General features: G+C 42.2%; 1 protein-coding gene across 1 annotated transcript; it reads left to right on the forward strand.

The window, feature by feature from the left end:
- The first annotated feature begins 13921 nt into the window (after positions 1-13921).
- LOC106554400 (B-cell antigen receptor complex-associated protein beta chain) lies at positions 13922-26924 on the forward strand. The gene is made up of 6 exons (XM_087713381.1): positions 13922-14129; positions 18830-18880; positions 19824-20108; positions 23007-23125; positions 25566-25607; positions 26143-26924. Exons 1-6 carry the CDS (start codon positions 14060-14062, stop codon positions 26239-26241), a joined length of 666 nt encoding a protein of 221 aa, XP_087569507.1. The 5' UTR covers positions 13922-14059; the 3' UTR covers positions 26242-26924.
- The last annotated feature ends 364 nt before the right edge of the window (positions 26925-27288 follow it).

Consider the following 27288-nt stretch of genomic DNA (forward strand, 5'->3'; position numbering starts at 1 on the left):
TGCACATCTGACAACCCGCGCTCAGCCATGCCACGCCAGAGCCAGTCAGGTGCCGCCTGGCTGTTGCTGGCTGTCATTCGTAAATACGAGGATTAAACAATTCCCTATTTGCAGGACAAAGTCTATAATCCAGGCCTGGGCTTCAAAAATTTTAGCAAGGGATTCTCTGCCTGGTTGCTAGGTGGGCATGGCCTAGTCAGCCTCCTGCACCATGGTGGAGGTTTTTGCCCTCCCCGAGCTCCAGAGGCTTTCCTTGAGAACAGTTTGACTCCCTCTTCTTTGTGGCACCCCTGAGATATTGGAACACTGCTATCATGTCTCCCCTAGTCCTTCTTTTCATTAAACTAGACATACCCAGTTCCTGCAACCATTCTTTATATGTTTTACCCTCTAGTCCCCTAATAATCTTTGTTACTCTATCTAGAATCTCAACATCTTTTTTCATCGTGGGGACAAAAACTGGATAGAGTATTCCAAGTGTGACCTTACCAAGACATTATAAAGTGGTGTTAACATTTCACATGATCCTGATTCCATCCCTCTGTCAAGGGCGGAGCAAAGCGGGACAACTGGCAAGGGGAGCAATGGCCCACCCAGGCCGCTATCTCCTAATCCATGCAGGGCCACCAGACATAGCTGTGAGCTAACGCCTTCATGCGAGCTATGCCTGGGTGGTCCCTATGGAGGCGGTCAAGCACCTGGTGGAGGAGGGAGGGAGGGATGATGACCCCATCTCCCCAAAGCAAGCACCCGCTGTGGATAGAAAGCTCCAGCTGGCGGGTTTTAAAGGGGCAGAATTCCTCAGAGACCTTGCCCAATGGCCAAATCCTTAAGACCCACGAGAAAATCTGAGACAGGACAGGGTTGGCCATAGAGTGGGCCGCCACATCCGAGGCAGGTCTAAAGAGGCAATGGATAGCACAGACATGGAGGGCACTGGTTGCGGGTCAGTAGCAGGGAGGGGGCAGCGGCTAAGGGCATTAGCATGCCCAAGCTGCTTGCCCAGACGGTACTGCAGCATATAGGAATACTCTGCAAGGAACTCCATCCAGCGGATCATCCGAGGAGAGAGAATGGGAGGGGCTGGACGGTCACCGTCCAGAAGCCCAAGGAGTGGCTTGCGGTCAGTGAAGAGCGTAAAATGCCATCCATATGAATAGTCATTGAACTTTTTAATCCCAGAGTCTCCTTGTCAATATGGCTGTAGCTCCTCTCAGTGGGAGAGAGTGCCCAGAAATAAAAAGCTATGGGGGCCTCTGAGCCCTTGGGGAGAACATGGCTCAGAACTGCCCCCAGACCAAAAGAGGAGGCATCACATGCCAGCGCCAGTGGCAGCTTGTCACTGTACTGCATTAAGGCAGCTGCTGACATAAGCATAGTTTTGACAGTCGCAAACGCATGCACTTCACAGCTGCCCCAGCACCAGGCTGCGGATCGGTCGAACAACTGATGTAGTGGCTCAGCTAGTGATGCATTATGAGGTAGAAAAGGCATGTAAAAATTCAAGAGGCCAAGGAACACCTACAGCTCCACCTTAGAGCCGGGCATGGGGGCAGACCAGATGGCGGCGACTTTGGAGGGGGTAGGGTGGATGCCCTGGGCATCTATTAAGAAGCCCAGGAACTCCACCCACAGTATAGAAAATGAGCACTTGCTGCGTTTTAATTTTAAGCCTGCACCACTGAAACGCTCGAGGACTTTCCGTAGGACTTCACTGAGACCTGAGCGGCTGTGGGCAGCGATCAGGACGTCATCGAAATAGGGGACAACGCCTGGGAGTCCATGGAACAAGAGCTGCATGATGCTCTGAAAGATTCCCGGGGCAACGAAAATGCCAAACTGAAGGTGGCAGCAACAGAAAGCCCCGCGGAGAGTGACAATGGTCTGGGCCACCGTTGCCTCATCATCCACTGGGAGCTGCTGGTAGACCTGCACCATGTCCAGTTTGGAAAAGGAATGGAGCAGGTGCTGCACCACAGGGACTGTGCCTGGAGGCCAAGGTTGATGGTCAACTTATAATCAGCACAGATCCTGATAGACCTGTCGGCCTTAACTGGGAGCACTATCAGGGTTTCTCACTTGGAGTGGTCGATGGACTCCAGGATTCCCTGTGCCAACAGCTTGTCAATTTCAGCAAAAAGCACCCTGCAAGCCTTCAGCCTGAGAGGGGCAATCTGGGGGTCCAAATTCAAGGAGATAGGAGTCCCTTTATATTCCCCCAATTTACTGTCGAAGATGTCAGCGAAGTCTGAAATGACGTCCTCAACGGTAGGTGGAGTGGCCGCGGTTTGATGAACCCCCTAAGAGGGAAAGACCCAGTGAGGGGAACCAACAGGGCAGGCAACAGCTTTTCCACAACCAGGACGGGGAGTTTACCATGGAAAGCCCCCATAATCCACCCATACAGAGTAACAACCTAGGGTGGGAATTTGAGTTCCCTGGTAGTCTTTGAGGGTAGTATCAGGTGGCATCAGATGGTCATGGGAGACAGTCGGGCACAACTGGGGCAAGGTGGCCCAAGAGAAGAGGGAGCGGAAGGAGTCAACCTCCACGGGCAGAGGTTGCGATCCCTCCAGCAGCAGAGACACGGTGATCTTCTTAGAGTCAGCCGATGTCTTGCTAACCGACACTGCAGGGGCATCCAGTGGATTTTTATTAATGGTGAAACAGTCGTTTTTCTGCCGCTGCTGGTGGCGGGGCTGCAGGAGGCGCGGCTGTGCCGACTGGCTGTAAAGCGGTGACCGGGCGCCTAGTTGCGTGGCAGGCGGTAAGGTGGCGTGGCATACTTGGGCCAGGTGTCCTTTCTTATTACACCTGTGGCAAATGGCAGCCTTAAAAGGACACACGGAGCTAGCGTGGTTGCTCCCGCAACCCAAACAGGCGGCTGCAGCAGTGTGATTGGCCAGTTGAGGCAGCAGCCATCTGGGCAGGGCACGTAGGCAGTCTACCTGGTCTTCCTCCAGATCGTCTAGGGGAACCAGCTTGTCAATGAGGCAGGTTCTCTATGGAGGGTGAAGCAGTAGCTGGACGTGGTGCATCTCAGCTGTAGATTGCTCCGAAAGTTCAACAACTCTAGCCTGCTCCATTGCCTGTTGTAAGGTGATTTCTGCCCTAGCAAACAATCTCTGCTTCAGGCGAAGATCCCGAACCCCGCAGACAAACTGTTCGACAAGGGAGTCGTCGAGGTCGACGAACTTGCATTGGATGGCCACTGTTCGGAGAGACTGTAAGAATTGGCTTACAGTCTCAGAGTCTCTCTGCATGCATTGCCTAAAAGTGTAGCAGCGGACTATCCTCGAAGGCATAGGGGCAAAGTGGTTCTTAAGCTTGTTGATAAGCGTGTCCCAATTCAGTTCGTACATGGCCAAAGGCAAAGCGAGAGCCCTGGCCATATTAAACATCTCGGGACTGCACAAACTTAGGAAGAAGCTACACTTGCAGTCCGAAAGTAAGTTGTGGTTGTTATTTGCTATGAGGAAGCATTCAAAGCATTCCAAAAAAACCAGCCCATGACTTGCCAGCGGTTCCAAAAGGTGTGAATGGTGGGAGTGAAGCCATGGCTGTCACGGCTTGAGGTTAAAAAAAAACCAATTCTCTTGTAGAAAAGGAAGGAAAGTAATTGAGCTTCCTTTTCTGTAGCTGTTCAGGCAGGAACCGTCAGCATCCCATCCTCGTCGCCAGTGTTAAGTTTGATATTAACTGAAGAGGCGTGAGGAGGCTGAGGTAAATGAACAGCGATTTATTCAGTAGAACAGCAACAATAACTATGTATAGCGATTCAGCACCTCGCCCTGCTTGATAGCCATTTATACGAGAGCTGCCAAGCAGGGCGACCAATAGGAATGCTTCGGGCAGCTTGCACTCAGCCAGCCCTGCCTTAGCCAATCAGGCGTGGCAGAGCTGTTGCTGGCTGTTAGTCGTGTGTCAAGGACTTGCAGCCGGTCATAAGTCAAGGACTTTAGGACCGATCACAAGTCGAGGACTTAGCAGTTGCTAAGTCTATTTCTCTTAATATCTTATAGCAATAGCAGTTAGACTTATATACCGCTTCATAGGGCTTTCAGCCCTCTCTAAGCGGTTTACAGAGTCAGCAGATTGCCCCCACAACAATCCAGGTCCTTATTTTACCCACTTCGGAAGGATGGAAGGCTGAGTCAACCCTGAGCCAGTGAGATTTGAACAGCCGAACTGCAGAACTGCAGTCAGCTGAAGTAGCCTGCAGTGCTGCATTTAACCACTGCACCACCTTGGCTCTTATCCATTTTATCCTTCACCTCCCAATCTGCTAGTGATAATGATTAGGTAACTCTTCTAAGGTAGCTACTAATACCTTTGGGGGGAAATTTCTAATTAAGAAAACAACTATGGGAGGTGGTATTTCTCCTCCCATTCAAGCATGGTTCCAGAAGCTTTTGTTTCCAGAATAATAACTTAAGTCCCAAATTGTCTTCAGAGTCACAGGGTACATAGTCCAAAAATCAGAAGTGGCAGATCATGGGTATTTCTTCACTCTGGAGTGATGTATCCAAGATGCCAGGCCTTCCACTTTTAGGGCCTTATAGGTAGTCAGAAGCACTTGAAATGATCCCTTCCACTTCTCATCCAAGGAGGTTGTTGGGCCCCATATCTTTACGAGGATCCAGTCTCCAGGCTGAAATGGATGCACTGGATGATCTAATCTGGGGTACCGGTTTTCCTACAGAAACAGGGGAAAAAATTCACAACCACAGAGAGTTGCCTTACATATTGGTATAACCATATCCCTTTCCTAGGAAGAGATATGGTTACCCAAAAATGGCCTCAAAGAGTCTGGTTGCTTTCAAGGTTCACAATTATTGCCCAACCTTAGCTGTGAATTATGGCCCACAATCAAACTATGTACAATTTGGCAGCCCAAACCTAGGAATAATTTCTTTCAGTAGAACTTTTACTACTTCATAGGCTTTATTAGTCCTGCAAGCAAAAGCCTCAGGCTATCCTGTAAAGGTATATACTAGTACCAAAACATACTTAATTCATTGAAGTCTATTTCCCAAATGTCCCCTGGGTAGTTATCTTTAAGTTTGGCATTACCGCAGGATGGTTGTGGGTAGCAGATACAGATGAAAAAAAGGAGAGGTCGCAGAGAACGGTGGCTCTTCTGCTTGATCCAAGGTTCCCTCCCATCCAACAACAAAGAGGATAAGCGGCCATTGTGGCTGCCGTGAAGCTGGGACAATCGAAGCAAGAAATGTACTGGAGTGGTTTGTGAACAGTGGACTGGGAGTGGGTGAGGTGATTTTCAACTTCTATACTAGAGATTTAATCTCAAAGAAAAGAAATTCCAGAAGAAAGACTCTCTAAAGCAATGAAAAAGCTGTTAATAAACACTCAGAGAAAGATTATAGACCCAAAAGAAAGTGAAATCTAAATGGAGAACACAATATAATATATAGAAAAACTGGACTCGAATATTATATTGGCAATATTTTGAAAAGGCATTTTAAAATGCTGGAAATATTTGGTTGATTGTTAGAAGAAATTGCTTGAAGAAAATCAGAATAGCAATCAGCTATTTGATTTTGAGTAATGTTGACATTTTAGGTGAAGGTGCCATCTACTGGTGAAATAATATTTATTATATTCTATTATTATAAAATATATTATATTTTTATAAGACTGGGAATAACCCTGAAATAATCTGAGAATTGATAAAATAGAAAAGAGAGTGGAGACAAACAACACCTGGAAGACTGCCTTTTTGCATATTATTTTATACCTCTTTGCTTCATGGCTGAGGAGGAACAAATTGTGAGACTTTTGAAAATTTCTAAGTAGAGCAGATTACCAATACCTGAAATTATCACTGAAACTGAAGAGTTGACTGTATGGCTTAAGACTGTGGAAAATCTGATGGATCACTTAGGGTTATAAATGTTGTCTGATAACTGCTTAAGAGTTGAAAGAAGAAAAATTAAAAAAAGATTTTTTGGAGAACTTGGAAAGAGTAAACTGATCTGTTGAGGACTATAAAGAATAAGGTGACCAGATTTTCAGATTGGAAAAGAGGGACGCCCTTGACAGGGGGGGGGGGGGGGGGGGGGCTTGATTAAAAAAAAAATTTGTCAAAAGGTCACCCCAGGACACTGAAACCAGCATAAATACGAATCTGTTGCCAAACAAAATTTTGATCACGTGACCATGAGGATGCTGCAACGGTCGCTAAGTGTGAAAAATGGTCGCAACGGTCGCTAAGTGTGAAAAATGGTCATCAGTCACTTTTTTCAATGCCATTGTAACTTTGGTCACTATACCACCTTTCTTGCCACAGTTCTTAAGTGAATAACTGCTGTGTAACTTGCATGTGTGAGGATGACATACAGAACTTCTTGTACCTTTGCAAACTATTCTAACTGCTGAATCATACCCAAAAATTAGGTAATAGCAATACATTTTGATCCTATGTCCAGCAGGTTCTGATTGAGTAAAAAATACACACTCTTTCAAAACTACAATAAACACATCAATCTATAAATAAGATGTGAAACCATGTGGAAACAATATGTGTTTGTTAGCATATTAATCCCCTCCTCCTTAAATTAATACATGGATGTGGAATATAGTATGGTATAGATGTCACAAATCATGGTGGGGAAACTTTTTCTTATGGAATGCCACTGAAAAACAGGAAAGACAATAACAAAAGATATATGATATAATGGATATGAGGTGATCCATGTAAGTGGATGAGTTTGCAACATTTGTATCTTTCTATAATTAATTACCCGTAAATACATTTTTAATTTAACACTGATTTAATTTCACTGGTTCTGGATTGATATAATTCCAAGCAACATGCTTCTTGGCTTAAACCAAATGATAACTGCAATTGTGTTTAACAAAGCTTTGAGAACAGCTGATATAATTTTCTTTTCAAGAAGCAAGTTACTGTCTTTTCCCTTATTACGTAAAGATATGAGGTGGTTTGATTGGAATATTAAACTATGGAGGTGGTCTTTTTTGTACTATATTTCATCTTTTTGTACTATATTCTCCTTGTCCATGGCTATTATGATTAATACCATCACTACCATTTGTGCCGAGTATCTGAACAATATTTTCAAAATTAAATCACCCTGTGTTTCAGCAGTTTAGAAAAGGAGGAAGAAAAACTTGAAGCAGGGCCCAAAGAGTACTACCTCAATTTGAGGAATACATTTTCCAGGAAAGAAGTCTATGTGCCAAATATTGCAAATTTAAAAAAGGTCATGTGACCATCTTCAATGAAGTACTATGTATACTTTATTTTCATAATTACTTCTTTTTCAATCATAGGAGTGAGGGCTATGATAATCTCCCATTCCCAAAACAAGGTTTATAATGGCAAAGAAAAGAGCAAATGCCTCTTTTATATAATACCGTTTCCAGGATAAATCAATCAAACAACTAAGCAACAAATTTTAACAAGTAAAAGTTTACTTGCCAAATAAGATATGTTCCAAGTGGATTGCCAATATCAACTGTTTCTAGCAGCAAGTTTTGTTTTCCAATGCAGGATGGCCAGTTCTGTCCCTTCCATTGTTTGGGAAAAGATTGCTTACTACCTACATTCAGATGTATTCTAAAATTATACCACAGCAAGTTAAAATGCCCATAAAATGACTGCAAGCTTTAAAGAATGTCTTGCTGTGTAGAATATCCTGGCATAATCTTAGCTATGGCAATATTTAAATTACATGAGTGTAAAGATATTACAAGTGGTCCTTAACTTACAATAGTTCATTTAGTGACTGTTCAAAGTTACAATGGCACTGAAAATGACTTATGACTATTTTTCACACTTATGACCTTTGTAGCATCCCCATGATTATGTGATCAAAATTCAGATGCTTGGCAACTGGTTCATACTTATGAGTGTTAGAAGTTGTTGTGGCTTGTATGTCTAATAAATGGCATTTACAATAACTGTAAAGTAGAATATCCAGTTTACTGATCTTATAAATCAACATTAATGTTTTAATGCAAGCGAAAGCCTAGGAATCTGAATCAGAAAGTGATTAAATGCAAAAATCCAAGGCTGTGAAACTTGGAAAGCATGTGGCACAGAATGGTACAGAAACAAGCTGCAACTAGTTCACAGAATCACAACTGTGAGTGCATCCTTTAGTTAGAACAGAAGCACATAAAACCACTTGTATATTTTCAGACCAAAAATGAAGATTGATCAGATTTTTTGCATCCTCAGTTCTATCTAATTTTCCTTCAGAAATCAGTACTGTTTTCTACCCTATTGTTACAAGTGCATCCCTATTTAAATGAAACTGAAAAAGTTCCAGGACAGCAGAAATAATGTACAAGAAAATGGATTTTATTTATTAAAGGAAACCAGTTTACAATGTGAATCTCAAGTGAGAGCCATTTAAAAAAAAGAGAGTACAGCTGATACCTACAGATATTGAAATGGAGAGCAGCAAATTCCACTAATTTAGAATCATAATTAAAATAATCCATGGAGTACTATGAATTATATGCATATTCTATGTTCCATGTTCTATCTCACACACACACACACACACACACACATCCCGCCCTCCCAACTTCCAAGTAGAAAAAGAAATCTTACAGAATTATTCAAAAATAATTTTAAAGAGAAAACACGTCTTCACCTCATCCGGAGATTCCTTCTCCTCCCCCCCCCCCCCGCTTCTCACCACCTCAAGAAACAGAGCAAACATTCCAACCTCTCTCCCGAAGCAACAAGCGTGTTGGGCAGGAAGGGAAGGCTTCTGGCGGCTCCCGGGCGGACCCCACTGCCATCTGCTCGCAGCAATCGAAACTTGGCAATCAAAACCATGAGGTCTCCATTCAAAACTCACACACACACACCACACACACACACACAGCCAGCTCCTTGTTAAAGGAAATTCTTTGCATTCTTTGAAAGTATTCAGATGCAGTCAAACTGGATCCAATTTAAAAGTAAGAAGAAACTTCCCACAGTGACAACGATTAACCAGAGCAACAGCTTTTCTCCGGAAGTTGTGAGTGCTCCGATACTGGAAGTTTTAAAGAATAAACTGAACAGCCATTGATCAAAAATGGTATAGCGTTTCCTGCCTGAGCAGGGAGCGGAGGATTGGAGTAGAAGACTTCCAAGGACAAGACCCCTTCCAGCTCTGGTTATTCTATGTATGTTCCATGTTCTATCTCTCTCTCTCACACACACACACACACACACATCCCGCTCTCCCAACTTCCAAGTAGAAAAAGAAATCTTACAGAATTATTCAAAAAATAATTTTAAAGAGAAAACACGTCTTCACCTCATCCGGAGATTCCTCCCCCCCCCCCCCCCGCTTCTCACCGCCTCAAGAAAGAGAGCAAACCAAGCAGCCAGGAAATAGATCACTCAGCTGATTCGTCAGTCGCCCCGCGCTCATCAAAACAAGCATGTTGGGCAGGAAGGGAAGGCTTCTGGCGGCTCCCGGGCGGCGACCCCACTGCCATCTGCTCGCGCGTCTTCTTTGGATGCCCAAAGCCTTCCAGCCCACTCAGGGCGAGTCAGCTGCGGTGCAGCCGGTGGTGGGCAGGAAGGTATTCGGGCAGCTCCTGGGCGGCAGGTGTCTGGGTGGGAAGAGCTGGAGGGGGTGGCGGTGGCATTTTTGCTGCAGAGCAGAGGCGCACGATCACGAACGGACTCCGCGGCAGGAGGAGAGGGTGGGGGGCAGCAGCAGCCACCCGCAGAGAACCTCCACGCGGTTCAGGGGCTTCTGCCGGGCGGCGGGAGCCCCGGAAGCGAGAGGAACTTCTCTGCGGGCGGCTGCAGCTGCCCCCACCCTCTCAGAGGCGCCGATCCCAAACACAAACGGACTCCGCGGAAGGGTGGGGGTGCAGCGGCAGCCGCCCGGCCTTCCACGCCAGGCGGCGGGAGCCCCGGAAGCGAGAGGGACTTCTCTGCGGGCGGCTGCAGCTGCCCCCACCCTCTCAGAGGCGGCAATCCCAAACAGAATGGACTCCGCGGAAGGGTGGGGGGGCAGCGGCAGCCGCCCGGCCTTCCACGCAGTTCAGGGGCTTCTGCCGGGCGGCGGGAGCCCCGGAAGCGAGAGGAACTTCTCTGCGGGCGGCTGCAGCTGCTCCCACCCTCTCGGAGGCGGCGATCCCAAACACGAACAGACTCCCCGGAAGGGTGGGGGGCAGCGGCAGCCGCCCGGCCTTCCACGCGGTTCAGGGGCTTCTGCCGGGTGGCAGGAGCCCCAGAAGCGAGAAGAAGTTCTCTGCGGGCGGCTGCCGCTGCCCCCACCCTCTCCTCCTGCCGCAGCGAGCGGAAAATTCTCTGATTATTAGATTGAATAGATTAGATTACTCACCAGTGAGTAAGCACAGCTGCAACCCCAAAAGACGAAAGGAAATGGAGACTCGCGCAGGCGTGCTCAGCTAAGCGGAGTCCAGCCAATCAGTGAGCTGGTTGGGATGGAAAATTTTCAGCACATGGCATGCTGAAAATTTCCCATCCCAGCCAGCTCACTGATTGGCTGGAGTCCAGGCCAATCCAATCAGTGAGCGGCAGGCTGGGCTGGTTTAAATTTGTAGGTAGGTAGGATAGAGAACAGAACGATGAGCCAGCCCAGCAAGCTAGCAGCTGATGGGCGGGAGCTGCGAGCACCAAAAAAAGCATGCTTTTTTAAAAAGCGTGCGAGACGCGGGAAAATGCATTAAAAAGCGGGGGTGTCCTGCCAAAAGCGGGACGTCTGGTCACCTTAATAAAGAACTATAAATATTGTACATCTTGAGGAATAATTTTGGGGCTGAGTAAACAAATCTGTTCCCATTGCTCTTCAAAAGTTATGGAAGGAACCCCTCAGGAGAAACAGTAACTCTTCGCTGGAGATACCTAGTTATTTGCAACTTGTTACTCTGAAAATCCTGTTTACGAGGACTAGTCTCAAGATTTATTGGCAACACCCTTATGAGTTTCACTTTTGAAAAGCAAATTTTAGTTCATATCATGTTGCATATAAAAGTTGTAAAACTGAAAACATTGCTGAATAATCTGCATTGTTGCTTGCTGTATAGCATTGCCTTCCTGCTACATTCCCACTGTCCCATATCCTTGATTCTCCATTCTTCTTTGCAACTTTAAACAATTTTCAGTGCTGTATAAACATTAAAATTGAGATTGTCAGGTGGGCATGCATGTTACCAAAGCCAAAAAGAAGTAGCCCACAGCTAAGCGGTTACCTGCAACTTACACTCTTAAAGCTATGGAGAGAAATGCAGGCATGTGTTTCAGCATAAGAGGCAATTAAGGCTTCTGCTGCTTGGTTATTGCTTGCTCAGAAAAGTCTTGTGACTAAAAAGGCCTTTTGAGTCCATTTTGAGAAATGGAAATATATACTGTACATCTTTTACTTAAATGATAGGAGTTTGTGCGCTCCCCCAATACAGAAATATATGCCATATATCAAGGGTGTTAAACTTGCGGCACATGGGCCGGATGCGTCATGAGCTGGCCACACCCAGCCCAGTTTAGCAAAGGGGATAAAAGTCGTGATATGTCATGTGATGACAACATGAGGCTGCGAGTTTAACACCCCTGCCATATTTGATTTGAACATTGTCAAAAGGGTTTTATCCAGTATATGATCTCACAATTTTTTCTCTTTAATTGTTTCTTTAAGGACATTTCAGAGTAGAAAAAGAAAAATACACTCAAAAAATAGGTTTGTAAATGCAGAAGCAATCACTGGTGATCTGGCTATATTCAATTTTATTATTGGATCTGAAAAATATGGCTCTACATTCCTGTAGGTATTACAGATGTGGCTCAGGCAAGCCTGAATTACCTAATATTAAGAATAATAATAAAACTTAAAGTGTGACTACTTTAACTAGATCAATCTAAAGGATACTTTGGTTCAATATGCCTCTAACCAGCCAAATACTTTAGTGGAATGACTTTTGTGTGAGTTGGATAGTTACTTAAATTTGTTTAGATAAATACCAAAATTAAAAAGACAATCCTGTCATTTGGGGAATATATTAGGCTCAATTAGGCTTACTTATGAATAAATATGCTTTAGGATTGGTTGCAGTGTTTAATATAGGTTGGCTTTTACTTGGTAATTGAAGTCTCTGTTGTACTCTCTCTAAAAGTAGCTGTTCCTGATTGAGTTTTAAAGATTTAAGCCAGGCAGGATATCGCTCCATATTGATAGTACTAGGGACAAAGATGGCAGCTTCCCAGCAGTTCCTTCAGAATTTGGCAGTTTCTCCCGCTTCTCACCATGTGGTCTGGATCCTATAAGCCAATCAGCTGCCTTCAGGAACAAGAGGCATCTCTATTTTCTGCTCAAGTAGAGGTAATTCAGAACCACTCTAGCTTCTCTCTGTAGAATGAGAAAAAGCCCATTGTAACCCCCAATGGTCTGGAGCCCAGCCTATCCAACACCTGTAATTTCTAGATGACTGACAATTTAAAATGTCCAAATATATGCTATTTAGGAAAAAAGCAGTATTTTGAACTATTTTGATAGGCATTTTTATGACATAGTTCCCATATTGTGGCGAACTGTGGATGACCAGAAAATTGGAGTAAATCACAATGACTGATTCATAAAGTTTGAAGGGAAAATCCGATTTGTTTGCAATTAAATGTGAAATGTATATTGAACCAATTGTGTAAAGCATGTCTTACAGTTATATGTATTTTGTGTATTTGTCTATTATTCCATTCAGCTTCATGTTGGAAAAAGCTGATTGGAAAAGACTGCTTTAGGGAGACAACAATCCAAGTCACCTGTTTTATCCTCATGTGCAGAAATGCGCTTCGGATCTAACTCCATCTTTTGGAGAGGGATGTTTGGAATCAAAGCCTCACACTCCTGGATGCCCCACTGGAAGCAGGCCCCATCTAAGCCACTGCTTCTTACTCTCTACCATAAATTAATGATCATTATTTTTTTTTAAAAAAAACTAATTTAAAACTAATTCTTAGATATGAGAAAGGACATTGTGGTGGGAAATCTCCGATTTCATTTTTTTAAAAACCAGAATAGTACCAGTAATCAGTAAGGTAAAATACAAAGCAGCCTTGGTGAATAGAGCATATGCAGGCAAAGGTTTTAAGTTCCCCATCTTAGCTGGGTGCTGCATTACTTTTAAAACAAGCAATGTGAGATCTTTTTCCATGACCGCTTGATGATGTCCTTTGTTTCCTATTTTCAATTCTTTTGCTAATATATCCATGATGTAATGTCTCCTTATTTGTGGGAACGATGTGTCCCTGTTGAACATTAATTCTGAATGTCCAAGAAGTGCTACGTGAGAACAAATAGTGCAGACAACAGAGTAAGAGGGAGGATCCATATAGTTTATCTTCTGACACAATGCCCGTTTTTATTGGCACCAAGAAGTTAACATGAAACCTGATTTGGTGATGAACAGGAATGGATGATGAAGGGGCTGATAAATTTACATTCTGTCTGTGTGGGCAGTTGTGCCTGCATGTCAAGCTGACCCTTTAGCAAGCAGCCCTGATCAGCATCAGATATGAAGAAGAGTTGCCTTGCAGGGACCGGTTTACTTCTCCCTAGTAAAATGCAGAGGCACAGCTACCACTATGGGATACCACTATGGGACAACCAGAAGGGAGGGAAATTCCCACTCTGTGAATTTTATGCAGGAAAGAAGAAGCCACCAATCTGGAGTCTTTGGAAAGGAACAATATGGTATAAATAAAGTAACATCAAGCAATTCAAAGCACAATATCCACAAGAGAAAAGGTGGTGAACCAGAATAACTTCCTCCACTTTCAATGTGAGACCTAGTCACTAAGTGCAGCTCTTGCCAATAAAGTCACCCAAGGGACCGTCCCATGACAACTGAATTTACATGGACAGGAAACAAGAGCTCAGCCCAGGAGCCTCAGCTCTTTGTCAAAAGAAAGAAGAAAGCTGAAGGTGTTTTTGCAAACCTCCGATTGAATTCAACCCAAGATACATTCCTTCCTAGTGATAGCTGTGCCTCTGCATTTTACTAGGGAGAAGTAAACCAGTCCCTGCAAGGCAACTTTTGTTCAGCTATGGCAGCTTCTTCCTTCCGGATTTGCAGAGACTTTGGGGCCACCCTGGGGCTCTTGCTTGTAGTCACAGGTATGGTTTCTTTCATCTCCTTTGGGCAAATCCTTTGATGAAGATGGTTTAAAGTCCTACGTAGCTTAATGTTAGTTGAATTTTTTGATGTGTTTCCCCCTCTCTCTTATGAGGCTAATCTTTTGGATTGAATGATAGGACCCAAATCAGCAAATAAATGGATAAAAACTACATTCATTGGCTTTTCTAAATTGATACCATTCGGATGATAGCACTAGAATTTCCACACTGCAAGTTGACTAAGATTGGTATTGTTAATGCATAAAGAGGATACCTTATTGAGAAGTCTGATCTAAATTCATAGTAGGCTGACAGTTGGATCCCAGGTGAAGATTTGATTTATAAATAAACAAGGTAGACAGCCTAAAACCCACCTGGAAAAGACAGGGGTTGGTTTTCCAGTGATTCTGTGAGATTGGAGGGAAAAGTAGCAAAAGAGAGAAGGGGGATAGTGGGATCAGCAAAAAATTCTTCTGAGAATTCAATAAAAGCAATACTGTATCAAATAAGAGATAATGACATCCTCTTAAGTTACTGAGCATGTTTTATTTTAGAAAATGAAATTTTACAAAACTGTAACTAAATACCTGAAGCCACATTTTACAAAGAGTATGGTTTTTTTCGTGATGGTGGAGATATTACTTGGGGATTTTGGTGGGAGATGGAAATGTCTAAGAAAGAGCCCAGGACCTTCTTCATCCCCCTCAACCTCCCCTCCCCTCCCCTCCCAGAATAGTTTAGGGGAAATTTCATAGAAGCAAGAAAGAAAGAACTGTGTTCATTGAGCTGTGTCACCAGAACTGCAACGCTTCCTGTCCAGCTGCTTTGAATGTAGAGAGAAGCTGACACATATCGTGTTTGCTATCTAAAATGAGAAACATTCTTTCTGAAGCTCTCCAGTGAAGGGCAAAGCAATGAAAATGGGCATTCGTAAATTATTTGGGCTGAATAAAAGGATAGAAGGACTGAAACTTCTTTATCCATCTTGAATAATAGGATGCAGCATAAAAGAGGTCCTTTCAGCAAATCTGGGTGTAAAATAGAATCATTTGAGGTTTTTTATTCAACAATTAATATATGGGGCCCTGTCCTTTTTTCAAACTTCTCCTTGACTTAAATAGGGCTTTTGTAAAATTAAGACTAGGAATACTGTAGAAAACATGGTTGTTGTGAATCATACATTTCTCTCACTTTATTTCTAAAGAGTTTAAGATGGTGCGCACAATGTAATCCTAGCTATTCTCAGAAGTAAGTTTTCTCTTAAGTGCAAAGGAGCTTCCTTCCAAGTAATCCTTGCATTTCAGCCTTATAATAATATTGGACTTAAGCTACCTGGCATTACACATTTTACCTTTCAGTAAATGCACAAATAGAATTGATCAGATTTCATCTTCCAGGGAAGAGATTAAGTATAACAAGATGGGATCTTTAACCCTCAACTTTTACTGAAAAAACATGCCTAAAGCATGATCCAATAACAAGAAGTGAAAAGTGAACATTATTATATTGTTTCTTGTAATAATTTTAAAAATGGTTAGCCCATGGAAAGAATACAGTTTTAGAAAGATTGTTATGAAGTAGATTCAAACATCACATTAACATCTTCTATGTAATCATGGAGTATTGAATAAACCATAGTTGTTATGTTCATTCAGTACACTAAGGCAAAATCAAATAACATTATGACTTAGCATGAACCCAGTCAATGGCTAGGTTTACAGAGCATACAATTTACAAATACACCATTGTGGGAAAGAGACAGTGAGTCTTGAAAACATAGAAAGGCAGAAGTGTGAGGGGATAGATTAGAGGGTCTCTTCAAAGGTATGAATACTCTAGTCTTCAAAGCTTCCTTGCAGGTCCTCCATTCTGAATTCAGATCTCACTTAATCTCTTTCTGCTACTTGCTTTTCTCAAGGCAGCATATCTAGACAGCCAGTTTAACATATTGTCAGGGACAAGAGGGGAGAATGTGCAGTGCAAGGCAAGTTAAGAGGCAGAGACTGGAGAATTTTCTCATCCATGAGAAAAACATCCAATTGCCCTTCTAGCACTAAGAGAAGAGGCAGGTTCAGACAAATGAATTAAAGAGGAGGACTTAGCTGTCTGTCAGAAGTTGATTGGGCATTATTCAAATGAGTAAGAGAGACTCTCCAGCTTTCCGTAAATCCTCTAGATATAACTTGGACTGTCACCTGACCCCATGTATTAGATGGTGCAAGTGTCCATGGAATGGGTAGAGGTTGATGTGAGTTTTATTGAAAATAAAATTGCCCCTGGAGTTCTTTTGCTATTGTGCACTGCCCACCAGTGGGGACCAAGAGGCCATTCAGTATAGTGCTTTTGCTGCTGAAACCTATGTGGGTGGCCAAGGCTCATAGGTTTAGTTCTACTGAGCCCTGCCTCTCTTCAACATCTGCCAATTTTCTGGGCTGCCTGCAGTATCTGAGCTATGGGGAGGACATCTCCCGTATCCCTGAAACACCTGATGCCACCCCTTCAGACTTGCTGGCCCAGTTTCCCTCTTCATGACAAGGAAGGTTGAGGTAGAAAGACTGAAGTGGAAAAATTGGAGGAATGTCAGCCAGCACAATGTTGTTTTTGACCTTCTGATGGTTGATCTCCCATTTTAGCACCCACCATATGTGATCTGTTAACTGGGCTGCCAGCACACCATGCAGGGAACCTGGGATGGGAGACAAAATATTATTTCAAGCACACTCTCCTCACCATGTGACACACACACAGCACCAGCCACTACAGAGAATGTGCCCAGATAGACCTCCAACCTTCACCCCCATTTTTGAATCATCAGCTTAATTGCCCCCAAGATAGTTAGGGAACATTGAAAATTCCACTTCAGCTTTGGTGGTTCAGAAAAACCTGAGGTCACTTAGCCATGACTACGAACTCGTATTAGAGAAAAGCCACGATGAGTAGAGAAGTCCTGAATAGTCAGCCAGGTAGCCATCTGCAGAATTTAGGTAGATATCAAGTAGGTCCCTGTGGTTTTTATCAGAAATCCATGGCCCTTCTTAGCCTTGGTCTACAAAGTGCACTAAGTCAGATTGGCTTACACAACTCAGTAAAAAATGTCTTTGGTTGAAGGTTCATCCCTACATCCCCCTGACGGCAGTTTTTATATGAGTGCCTTCATGAGGTTTGCTTTCTTATAATTCTCCAGCTCACAGCGGAGGCAACTTATGGTGTTTTCAGCAGGTCTAATTTTGAAGTGGGACTTCTCCCAGCACAATATTACCCATGAATCTGATCCTAGATGCAGTTGGTGATATGGTCAGGGGTTGGTGGCATACCTAGAATCGTTTAGCCCCATTAGACTGCTACAGAGGGCATTTCCCACTTCTGATGGCTGGTCCTTCCAGGTCCACCATGACCATTCTGGGTGGCAGACCCTTGGCTTCCAAAGAGACATCTGCATGCATAAGGCCTGGCCATCACATTCCAAACCACTTGTCAGGCCTACACAGCCTCCTCATTTATACAAGATGGCACTCATTAAAAGTGTGTTAATCCACAGTATAAAAACAAGATTGATGTTTTCTTGGAAAAATTTCAACCCCATGCTCCAGAGAAGTTGGATTCAAATCAGGAAAGACTCTGCCAGCTGTGTCTGCTGATTCTGTCACCAGTGAGTGCATTACAGGCTTTCCGTTGTTTTGCTGACAAGCGATTTCAAATTCCTGCTCAGGCATCTGTGGCTTGGTGTGGCCCCACAGCTCTGGCCCTTTTGCACATGCATACAAATCACAATGTGTGTACAAAAGAAGTTGGTTTTCCTAGTAATTCTGCTTTCACCATTCTTCCCCCCTCCCCCACTATTGCCTCCTATTGATATCGCTCTGGGACTATACTTTCTATTGTGTCTATTACTTGGGAACATAGTTTTTCTTTCTCCACAGGCTGCCTCTGCACTCCTATCACAGGCATGGCCATCCTTTTGCAGCGTAGGTGAAGATGGAATTTCCTCATTATCAGTTGTGTTTTCTTCTTCACCCTGCACATCTCTTCTAGGCCTGTAGCCTATTTGAGTGGCTATTTTGGACACGGGCTTCATGCATGACATGGGCAACTTAAGAAGAGGGTGCTCAAGCCCCTCAAGTGCCCAGATCACTGATATTAAGGACAGCAACGGGTGATTATTTTTTTAACACAATAATAATGCTCAGTGATGGTGACGGAAGAAACCACGTATCAACTTTTTATCTTGTTCCACACTGAAACTGTAAAGAGAACATTTGCCATCCTGATTTCTGAATCAGGGCATCAGTTGAGGCAGGGCAATTGATGCCAGTCTACTTCTCTGGCAGTTCAAGGGCTGAAGGGAAACATGTTAACATAGCTGTCTATTTATCTCCCTTGGGGGGTGCACTGCATTTTTGTTATATCTTGCCAAAGATCAATTTCTATCCACTCTTGCAGCCTTTGTCAGATTGCAGTGAACACTGTTTGGAACTGTTGAATCTTTGGATGTAATAATCAAAATATCCTTCTTCACCATCAAAATTTATTGAAGTGAATTTTGGGGAGGAAAATGTTGCTTCATTTTTTTCTTCATTTGTTTAGATCATTCTGCTTGAAGGCATAGAAGACAGGGGAAAAAAATCAAAGAGCACCAATTTCAATTTTAGTTGAATGGGTATACTGGCTGTTTTTTCAGAGCATTTTTCCTCTTTCCCCAGGTATGACAATCGTCAAAGCTTCTGGTGAAAGAAATGTTTCCCAAAAACAAGGTATATGTGTACTTTCAAGATGATATTGTTTTCCAGTTCCTAATTCTGAAATTTCCTTGCAAAATCCTTTTTCCAAGGCTGTGTTATTTGTTACTTGTAAAATGATTGCCTGATTTTGAACATTACTAGAGCTGTATGGCTGCAATTTTTGGAATAATTTAGGTCGTGTAAAAGAACCCAATGTTCACATTTATGTCAGGTCACTGGGTGCCTTATGCACCTTTTACTCTTTGTCGGTGGACCAAACCAAGGATTGTGTTTCCACCTGTAATGTGTTTGATTAAAAAGCTCTGCCAATACCTCCCCTCCCCCATCTGGCTACCTTTTCATCCAAAGAGACTTGGACTCTGTAAGAAGATGAGCCCTTCAAATCCAAAAAAGCCAGCCTGAACTGAGAAAGGACCAAATAGTGACTGACTCTATCCAGTTACCTGCTCCATCTGTCAGTTTCACCCCAAAGGTAAAGGAAAAGCAAAGTAGGTTAGGAGTCCCAATCTACTGTGCTCTGTAGCTGAATGAAGGCACAAGACAAATATGTGTCCCAATTAAAACTAGCTTTCCCCACCCGGGAATTCTCCATGGGTTTGGGAAGTCCTGGACTATTGCATAAATGTTTGCCACAAAGCTTTTAAGGATACAAGGACATTCCTAGATAAGAACAGCTCCACATCTCCAATGAAGAAGAATTGACAAACTCATTCTTCTAGTCAGGAATTAGCTGGAACTTGATACATGCTTCAATAGCTTATTCAGAGCCACCTGTCTTCCTAGTCTACCATGATCCAGATACTGGCTACATGTAATGAGCCCATTAATGCAGCATTTCTAGAGGTAACCTGGCTGGAGAAGATTGGCAGAAAGTCCAATAAAGATATTTACCCTTCTTTTCCATCCTGCTCTCCACTTTTCTCTCTTTACTGTGGATTTTTCTTCTTTTATACAGATGCAACCACTTTCATGAATGTGATAAATACACGTTTCATTGCTGCAAGAGGGGGCACCCGAATTACCCTTAGCTGTTATTTTGGTACTCAGGCAAGTTGGCATAAAGAGACTGATCAGGGCAAACCCCAGGAGATTATGAACAGCTCCAGAGTCCATGTGACTAGAAATAATTCTATTGTAGTGATGCGGATCAACAAACTCCAGCACACCGACAATGGTATCTACCACTGTAAGAACAAGGACTCATTGAAGGCGACATGTGGTACTGAACTCAAAGTCATGGGTAAATCTTTAATCTTCTAAATACTGCCCTCTCAGATGCTACATGCTTGGGTATCGCTATGTATGGACAATACTTCTTGACACAAGGCCATACATTCTGTTCCTAAAGAAAAATATACCAGTTAATTTCTGAGATTCTGTCTGTTCATACTGGCAGCCTGTCTTAGCTAGACACGTAATGAATTAGAATAGATTAGATTAGAATAGAATAGAATAGAATAGAATAGAATAGAATAGAATAGAACAATGCAATGCAATACAATACAATACAATGCAAAAGTTTGAAGGGTCCTTAGAGGTCTTCAAGTCCAACCCTCACTTAGGCAGGAAACCCTATACCATTTCAGACAAATAGTTGTCCAATCTCTTCTTAAAAACTTCCAGTGTTGCAGCATTCACAACTTCTGGAGGCAAGTTGTTCCACTGATTAATTCTTCTGCCGGGAAATTTCTCCTTAGTTCTAGGTTGCTTCTCTCCTTGATTAGTTTCCATCCATTGCTTCTTGTCCTGCCTTCAGGTGCTTTGGAGAATAGATTAACCCCCACTTTTTTGTGGCAACTCAAGGTTTTTGCCCTCCCCGAGCTCCAGAGGCTTTCCTTGAGAACAGTTTGACTCCCTCTTCTTTGTGGCACCCCTGAGATATTGAACACTGCTATCATGTCACCCCCCCAGTCCTTCTTTTCATTAAACTAGACATACCCAATTCCAGCAACCATTCTTTATATGTTTTAGCCTCCAGTCCCCTAATTATGTTTGTTACTCTTTCTAGAGTTTCAACATCTTTTTTCATCGTGGGGACAAAAACTGGATACGGTATTCCAAGTGTGACCTTACCAAACCATTATAAAGTGGTGTTAACACTTCATGTGATCCTGATTCCATCCCTCTGTCAATACAGTCAAAAACTGTTGGCTTTTTTGGCAGCTGCAGCTCATAATTACATGGATGTCTACTAGGACTCCAAGATCCCTTTCATAGTTACCTCTGTTGAGTGAGGTACCACATATACTATATCGTTACATTGTGTTTTTCTTGCCTAAATGTAGAACCTTACTTTTTTCACCATTGAATTTCATTTTGTTAGATAGCGCCCAATGTTGAAGTTTGTCAAGATCCTTCTGTAACTTAAGCCTATCTTCTGGAGTCTTGGCTATTCCTGCCAGCTTGGTGTCATCCTTCCCAAGTTCTCTCTATTGAAAGTAGCTCTCTTAATGTCAGAGACTCTAGTTTGACTTTGTTCTATTGCTCGTGCTTGCATAATGCTGAATTCCAATACTGCATGATCACTCGCCCTCAAGGTTCCTGTAGCTTCAACACCTTATATCATTTTTCCATCTCTGTTAGTAAGAATTAAATTGGCTGATCCCCTATTTCCCTTCTCTGCTTTTTGGGAAACAAAGTTGTCTGCTAGGTTTGTCAGGAACCTGATTAATCTACCACAGTACAGAGTTTGTCTTCCAATTGATGTGCTTCCTATATATCTTAGTTTACTGACTAGCAAAAAATCCATCTATTTCCTATGTTTCATCCCACCAAGTTTCTGTAATGGCAACAATATCATATCTGCTCTCATTTATTTGAATTTCTAATTCCCCCTATATATTCCTTATACACTGTGCATTGGTATATAGACATTTGAGGTTTTTTTGGCTGATCCTGTGTTTACTTTCTACATAACCTGTTTTGTGCCTGAATTCCTCTACTTCCTTACCAGCTGCACATGGTATGGCACTCACTATTAAATGTTTGATTTTGCTTGACAGCAATGTTGCAAGGTGTGTGTGCCCACACCCATAACGCCATGCGTGCATGACACCCTCACGCTCTCCCCACACCCATGTTCATGTATGTGTGACACACACACAATTTGGGCCTAGCAACCCTTCCTGAAGCCTCCTGAGACCAAAAACGGGGCGTGGGGGGCATTGCGCCCCCTGTGCCCCCTGGCGTGCATGCACACCCCCTGCCCCCCTCCAAACGCATGCATGGCAGAAACTCAAAAATCAGTTGGCCAGTGAGAGGCATGTGTGCATATGTGGTGAAGTTGAGCTGGGGCGATGGCTCGCATACCCACAGAGAGTGCTCCATGTGCCACTTGTTGCATGCGTGCAATAGGTTCTCCATCATGGCCATATTAATTCTAGATTACTGGGGACAGAAATGTTCTGTATCAATGCATTCTATGTCCCCGTTGTTTAATTTAAATGTTTCTCCAGAAAATCAATACAATGCCAAGGAACTCAGTTCCTTTCTTTGATGGATGCAAACAATCTCTTTTGTACAGTTTTTCTTTGGACCAGCTGCAGACATCGTGATTAATATAACCAAAGCCTTCGCTTTTATACCACTCCTTTAGCCACACATTGAACTCCGTTATACGCTGGCCTTTTTCTTTTTGTTTCCTTATATGTTTCCTTATATATTGGAAAACTTCTGAAAAGTAAAGCCTACATCCTATCCTACTAAATTCCTGCCCCAAGTTCTGCAAATCATTCTGCACAGAAAGTACATCTTTTGGGGACAGATCATTTGTGCCAAGAGATACAATAGTATCAGCATCACAGTCCTTAATAGCATCCTTGACTATCTCAAATATACACCCCTCGTCTCTGTTAGTAGTAGCACCTGGCAGACATCTAACCTCTTTCAAAACATCTGTATCCTTTCCTAAATTTACAGGATTTATAGGATATTTAGCTATAGACATGCGGTACCTAAACTGCATTGCAGGATCTGAATTATGTCCTATAGTACAGACTATTTTCATGTCAAAATGGAAATGAAAACAATGGTCAAAACTGGATATTTCTGTAAGTGTAGTCCTAGGATAGAGGGTTACACAATCATGTTATGATAAGCAAAGCACAAAAGTGAAGTGAGTCATTTTGTTGTTTTGAAGGTATCAGCACCTATGAGCAAGTGCAGAGTCGGCACAACGTGAAAGATGCTATCATCTTAATCCAGACAATTCTTCTTGTCCTTTTTGTGAGCATACCTGTGTTGCTAACCCAAGGGAAGGTGAGTGAATGGAATAGTCATAATCGTTCAGTAGGGCCTTGACTGACCACTAGACTATAATCAAATTTGTGATTATAATGGTGATTTTTTTAAATATTAGAGCATGTGGGTAGCTTCTTCATGAATCAGGGAGGGTCTTTGGGGAATTTTTAGAGCAGAGGTGGCATAATGGTTAGAGTGCAGTACTGCAGGCTACTTCAGCTGACTGCTAGCTGCAGTTCAGCAGTTCAAATCTCACCGGCTCAAGGTTGACCCAGCCTTCCATCCTTCCGAGCAGATGTGGCATTCAGCTGGTTCTCTCTGGTTCAGGTGAACCGATAACGGCAGCTGCAGGAGGCTCTGCCCACCCGCCCCGACATAATGCGGGAGCACTGCGCATGTGCAGAATGTGCACATTTGCAGATATGGTGCGTGCACTCACATTTGTGAACTGGTAGGGAAGGTAAGTGAATCTCACCGCTGCTTCCGAGCTGGGTAAAACGAGGACTCAGATTGTTGGGGACAATATGCTGACTCTGTAAACCACTTAGAGAGGACTGTAAAAGCATAATGAAACTGTATATAAGTCTAAGTGCTATTGCTATTTTGAAGGGTTGCAGGAATGCAGTTGCAAGTGTCTTAAGGCTCACCTTCTTATTCTCAGCCACTTTCCTCTAGAACAGTTGACTCCAGATACAAAGGTGGGCTCTTCCTTATTTTCATTCTGGAGACCTACTAAGATCTGGCTCTTCTGGAGGAAGTTTGGGATATTTCACTGGTACATTGTGCCAGCATAATAATATATCTGGCATGATTATGATTCTTTTTTTTAAATTTTTTTTTTAAAAAAATATTTTTTGAATAGACACAAACAAGACAACAAATACAAATACCATAAAAACATATTCCATTACAAATTATAAAAAGTGTGTCAATTGGTTACAAATAACTTTCGTGCATCCCTTCCACAGTCATCACCTATAATCCATATCAAATTATATATTTTACATCAAATATATTTATATATATTACTATCATCATACATCATCCTTCATATGACTATAGTTATTTTAACATCCCTTTATAACAAATATTCCAAAATTCAAAGCAAAATCACATAATGGCATTCTATTGTCTATTTTCAATATCATCCAACAACATTCTATCTTTGTGAAACATTCTAAATAAAAATTAATTATGTTTGATAACAAAGTTTCTAAACCTCCTTTCTTAATCACTGTTTACAATCTATATCCAATTTCAATATTATAGGCTTTCATACATAACTAAGTTTCAAAACTTCCTTTCATGGTAACCATTTAAAAATTTATGCCAAATTTTCTATTGTCAAACCAATACATATGTATACATTATATCATTATCAATTATCTATCTAGCTATATCCATTATCACTTCATTTTTAATATAATGCTCTATTTTTAACTATTTAGCTAGTATTTTGTTAATATGTCTCAACCTGTGTCTTTCCAGTAGTAGTACAGTCTTATTTCTTTTGCCTTATGTGGCATTAATCTTCTGGTTATTTCCTTAATCAACTTTGTGTGGACTTCTATTCGCACCTTGTTGCTCGTTGCATATCTTATAAATTCTCGAAAGCCTCGATCAGTTTCTTTAATCAGCTTATCTTTGGTTATCCGTAGTGCTTTTATCAAAGTTCCACTTCTTAAATCCATCAATTTCTTTTGTATTAATAAATGAACAAATGTAAATTATGGACAAATAAGTGAGAAAACACTTGAAATATTTCAATAACATGCAAACTGGCAAATGATTATTTGAAGATTGTTGCCTCCAAAAGCAACAAATTGAGCCAACTCAAATCTGCTTAATGAAGGCTGAGAAAACTCCTGCTTTTAAGCTTGATTCTGAGTCATGGATTGCCTCCACCTCACCTCACCCAATGGATGTCATAATCCCTTTCATTCTCCAGATTTATTGGGCTACAGTTCCCATCATGAGCAGACACTGAAATAAATCATCAAAGCAGAAGCTGAGGTAATGGGATGGGGTAAAGTCAAGGGCCTTTCTTAGGAGGAAGCATATATTCTGTAAAAAATATGAGCACAAATCCCAAACCAATGGCAAGAGGACCCTACAAAGAAGATGGTGAACAGAGTGTTTTCTTGGTTTTGCTCATAATCAAATGGACTTCAGAACAACCACAAATATTTCAAAACCAGACCAGGAAGCAACTTCTCTTTCAAATCATCACATTTCATCTCAAAGGACCTTCTCCAATTAGTTAGGCTTTTCTTTTGTCCATTAACAAAGATCTTCAAAATATGATATTTAAATAAAACATTAAGATTACTGGTAAATAAGCCCAGCAAGAATTTAAAAAGGGAAAGGATCAGGAATGCTTAGCCAATGGGTCTCAAATGATTATCAAAAGAAATATCAAACTATCTGAAGTTTGATTATCTCTCTCTCTACTACTTAGGGTGACAGAAAAGATGCCTCTGGGGAGGATCATACTTACGAGGTAAGCAACAGAGTGAGAGATTCTTAGTCTTAACCACATAAAAATATATGCATTTTTCTTCACATTCCATGTTTGCCTGTTGTCTTCAGGCCAGAGAATTGCAGCCAGCCATGGAGAAGCCTTTCATTCTTTTGCCAAAATGTTCAATTCCTCTCTTCTCCAGGAGGGGCTTGGAAACACCCTATCTGAAACTCTGGGGAGCCACTGCCACTTTAAACAAATACTTCTGTCCTGGATGGATTATGGACCTAGTTCAATACTGTACAAGTCGGCTTCTTTCATTCTTGACTTCTGGCTGAACAGTCCACCAGTCAAGAACTGGACTAGAAGGGCCTCATTGAGGAGGATTCTTTTTATGTCCATAGGACATCTTTTGGGCAGTTCTTTTACTGGCCTGTAGAAAGAACAAAATGGAGTTGGACAGTATGTTTCTACCCCCTCCCCTCTCCTCCCCAAAAAAACACAACAAAGTGCTTGTTGCCCTGGTTGAAACACTTTCCATTCGTTGACTGGTTCTATTTTTCTTCTTCACCAGGGGCTGACGGTTGAACTAGCTGATACGTATGAAGACATTGGGGTTTACCAAGACAGACCAGAGAAGTGGGATTTGGGGGAACATCCATGTGAAGAATAAAATGGCTAGCAGCTTGGTCAACCACAGCTGACTTAACCAAAGGGCCCCAATTCCTGGGGCAAACAGGGTCCACTGTAAAAATTCCACTCTAGAGAAGCTTTTAAAAGGTGCTTATCTCTTGCTTGCAGCCACTCTGCTAGAAACTACTAAAGAGCAGTATTCACAATCTCCAGATTCTCCGGGAATGTTGAATCAAAGACATTCAAATGGGGAGAAGATAGGCAGAGACAATTTGAGGCACACCATAAAAATGAAAACAAAAAGAACTGAGAAGAATATGTAAGTAGATGGGCTTTCTGGCTTGAGTTTGCTCAACATTCCATTCCCCAAATGGCATTTTTAAAAATTGAACATTTTCTGCTCTTTCCTGGCTAGGCAACAGAGCATTGAATCTGATAAACTAGTATCTAGCATCACATTGCTTTAGTTTCTTTAACCCAAGACCCTCCAGATGGTCTGGGACCAATGCTCCCAGAATTCCTTACCAAGATGTCTATGGTGAAAATATCTGAAATATATAAGCTATATAGGACATAATGTTTCCTACTGAGATTTACAGTTTTGCAGTTAGGATTTTCCTTCTTTAGGCTCATGTTTTAAAAAAATATCTAGCATCCTTATGAAATAATTTCAAACATATATGCTGAACTTTTCAAAATAATAAAAAAAACATTTAATACTAATGGTTTTCCCCCCCAAATTTTGACTTAGCATATTACTTCTTTGTTTCAGGAGCATGGGGGAAAAGTGTGTTTTCAAATTTCTACCACAGAAATCTGAAGATGTAACATTTTTAGCTCAATATGCATAACCAATTTCTTAAGAATAACCTTTTAACCAAGTAGTTTTCAGAACTACTTGTAAATAATTATATTTTGGGTCTAAGGGAGCTCCAAGTGCCCTCCAACTGGGTTGATTGTCAGTTGCCAAAACTGGGTGAAGATTACAAGAGTTTAATTCAAACACATCTGAAAAGCACCAGATTGGAAGAATGATATATTATGGTAAGGGCTGTGAAGATTTTTATTCCTTGGTGAACACATCTGT

Source organism: Thamnophis sirtalis, unplaced genomic scaffold, assembly GCF_051295495.1.
Source record: "Thamnophis sirtalis isolate CommonGarterSnake01/CBP01778 unplaced genomic scaffold, rThaSir2_p1.2 scaffold_4, whole genome shotgun sequence".
Lineage (NCBI taxonomy): Eukaryota > Metazoa > Chordata > Lepidosauria > Squamata > Natricidae > Thamnophis > Thamnophis sirtalis.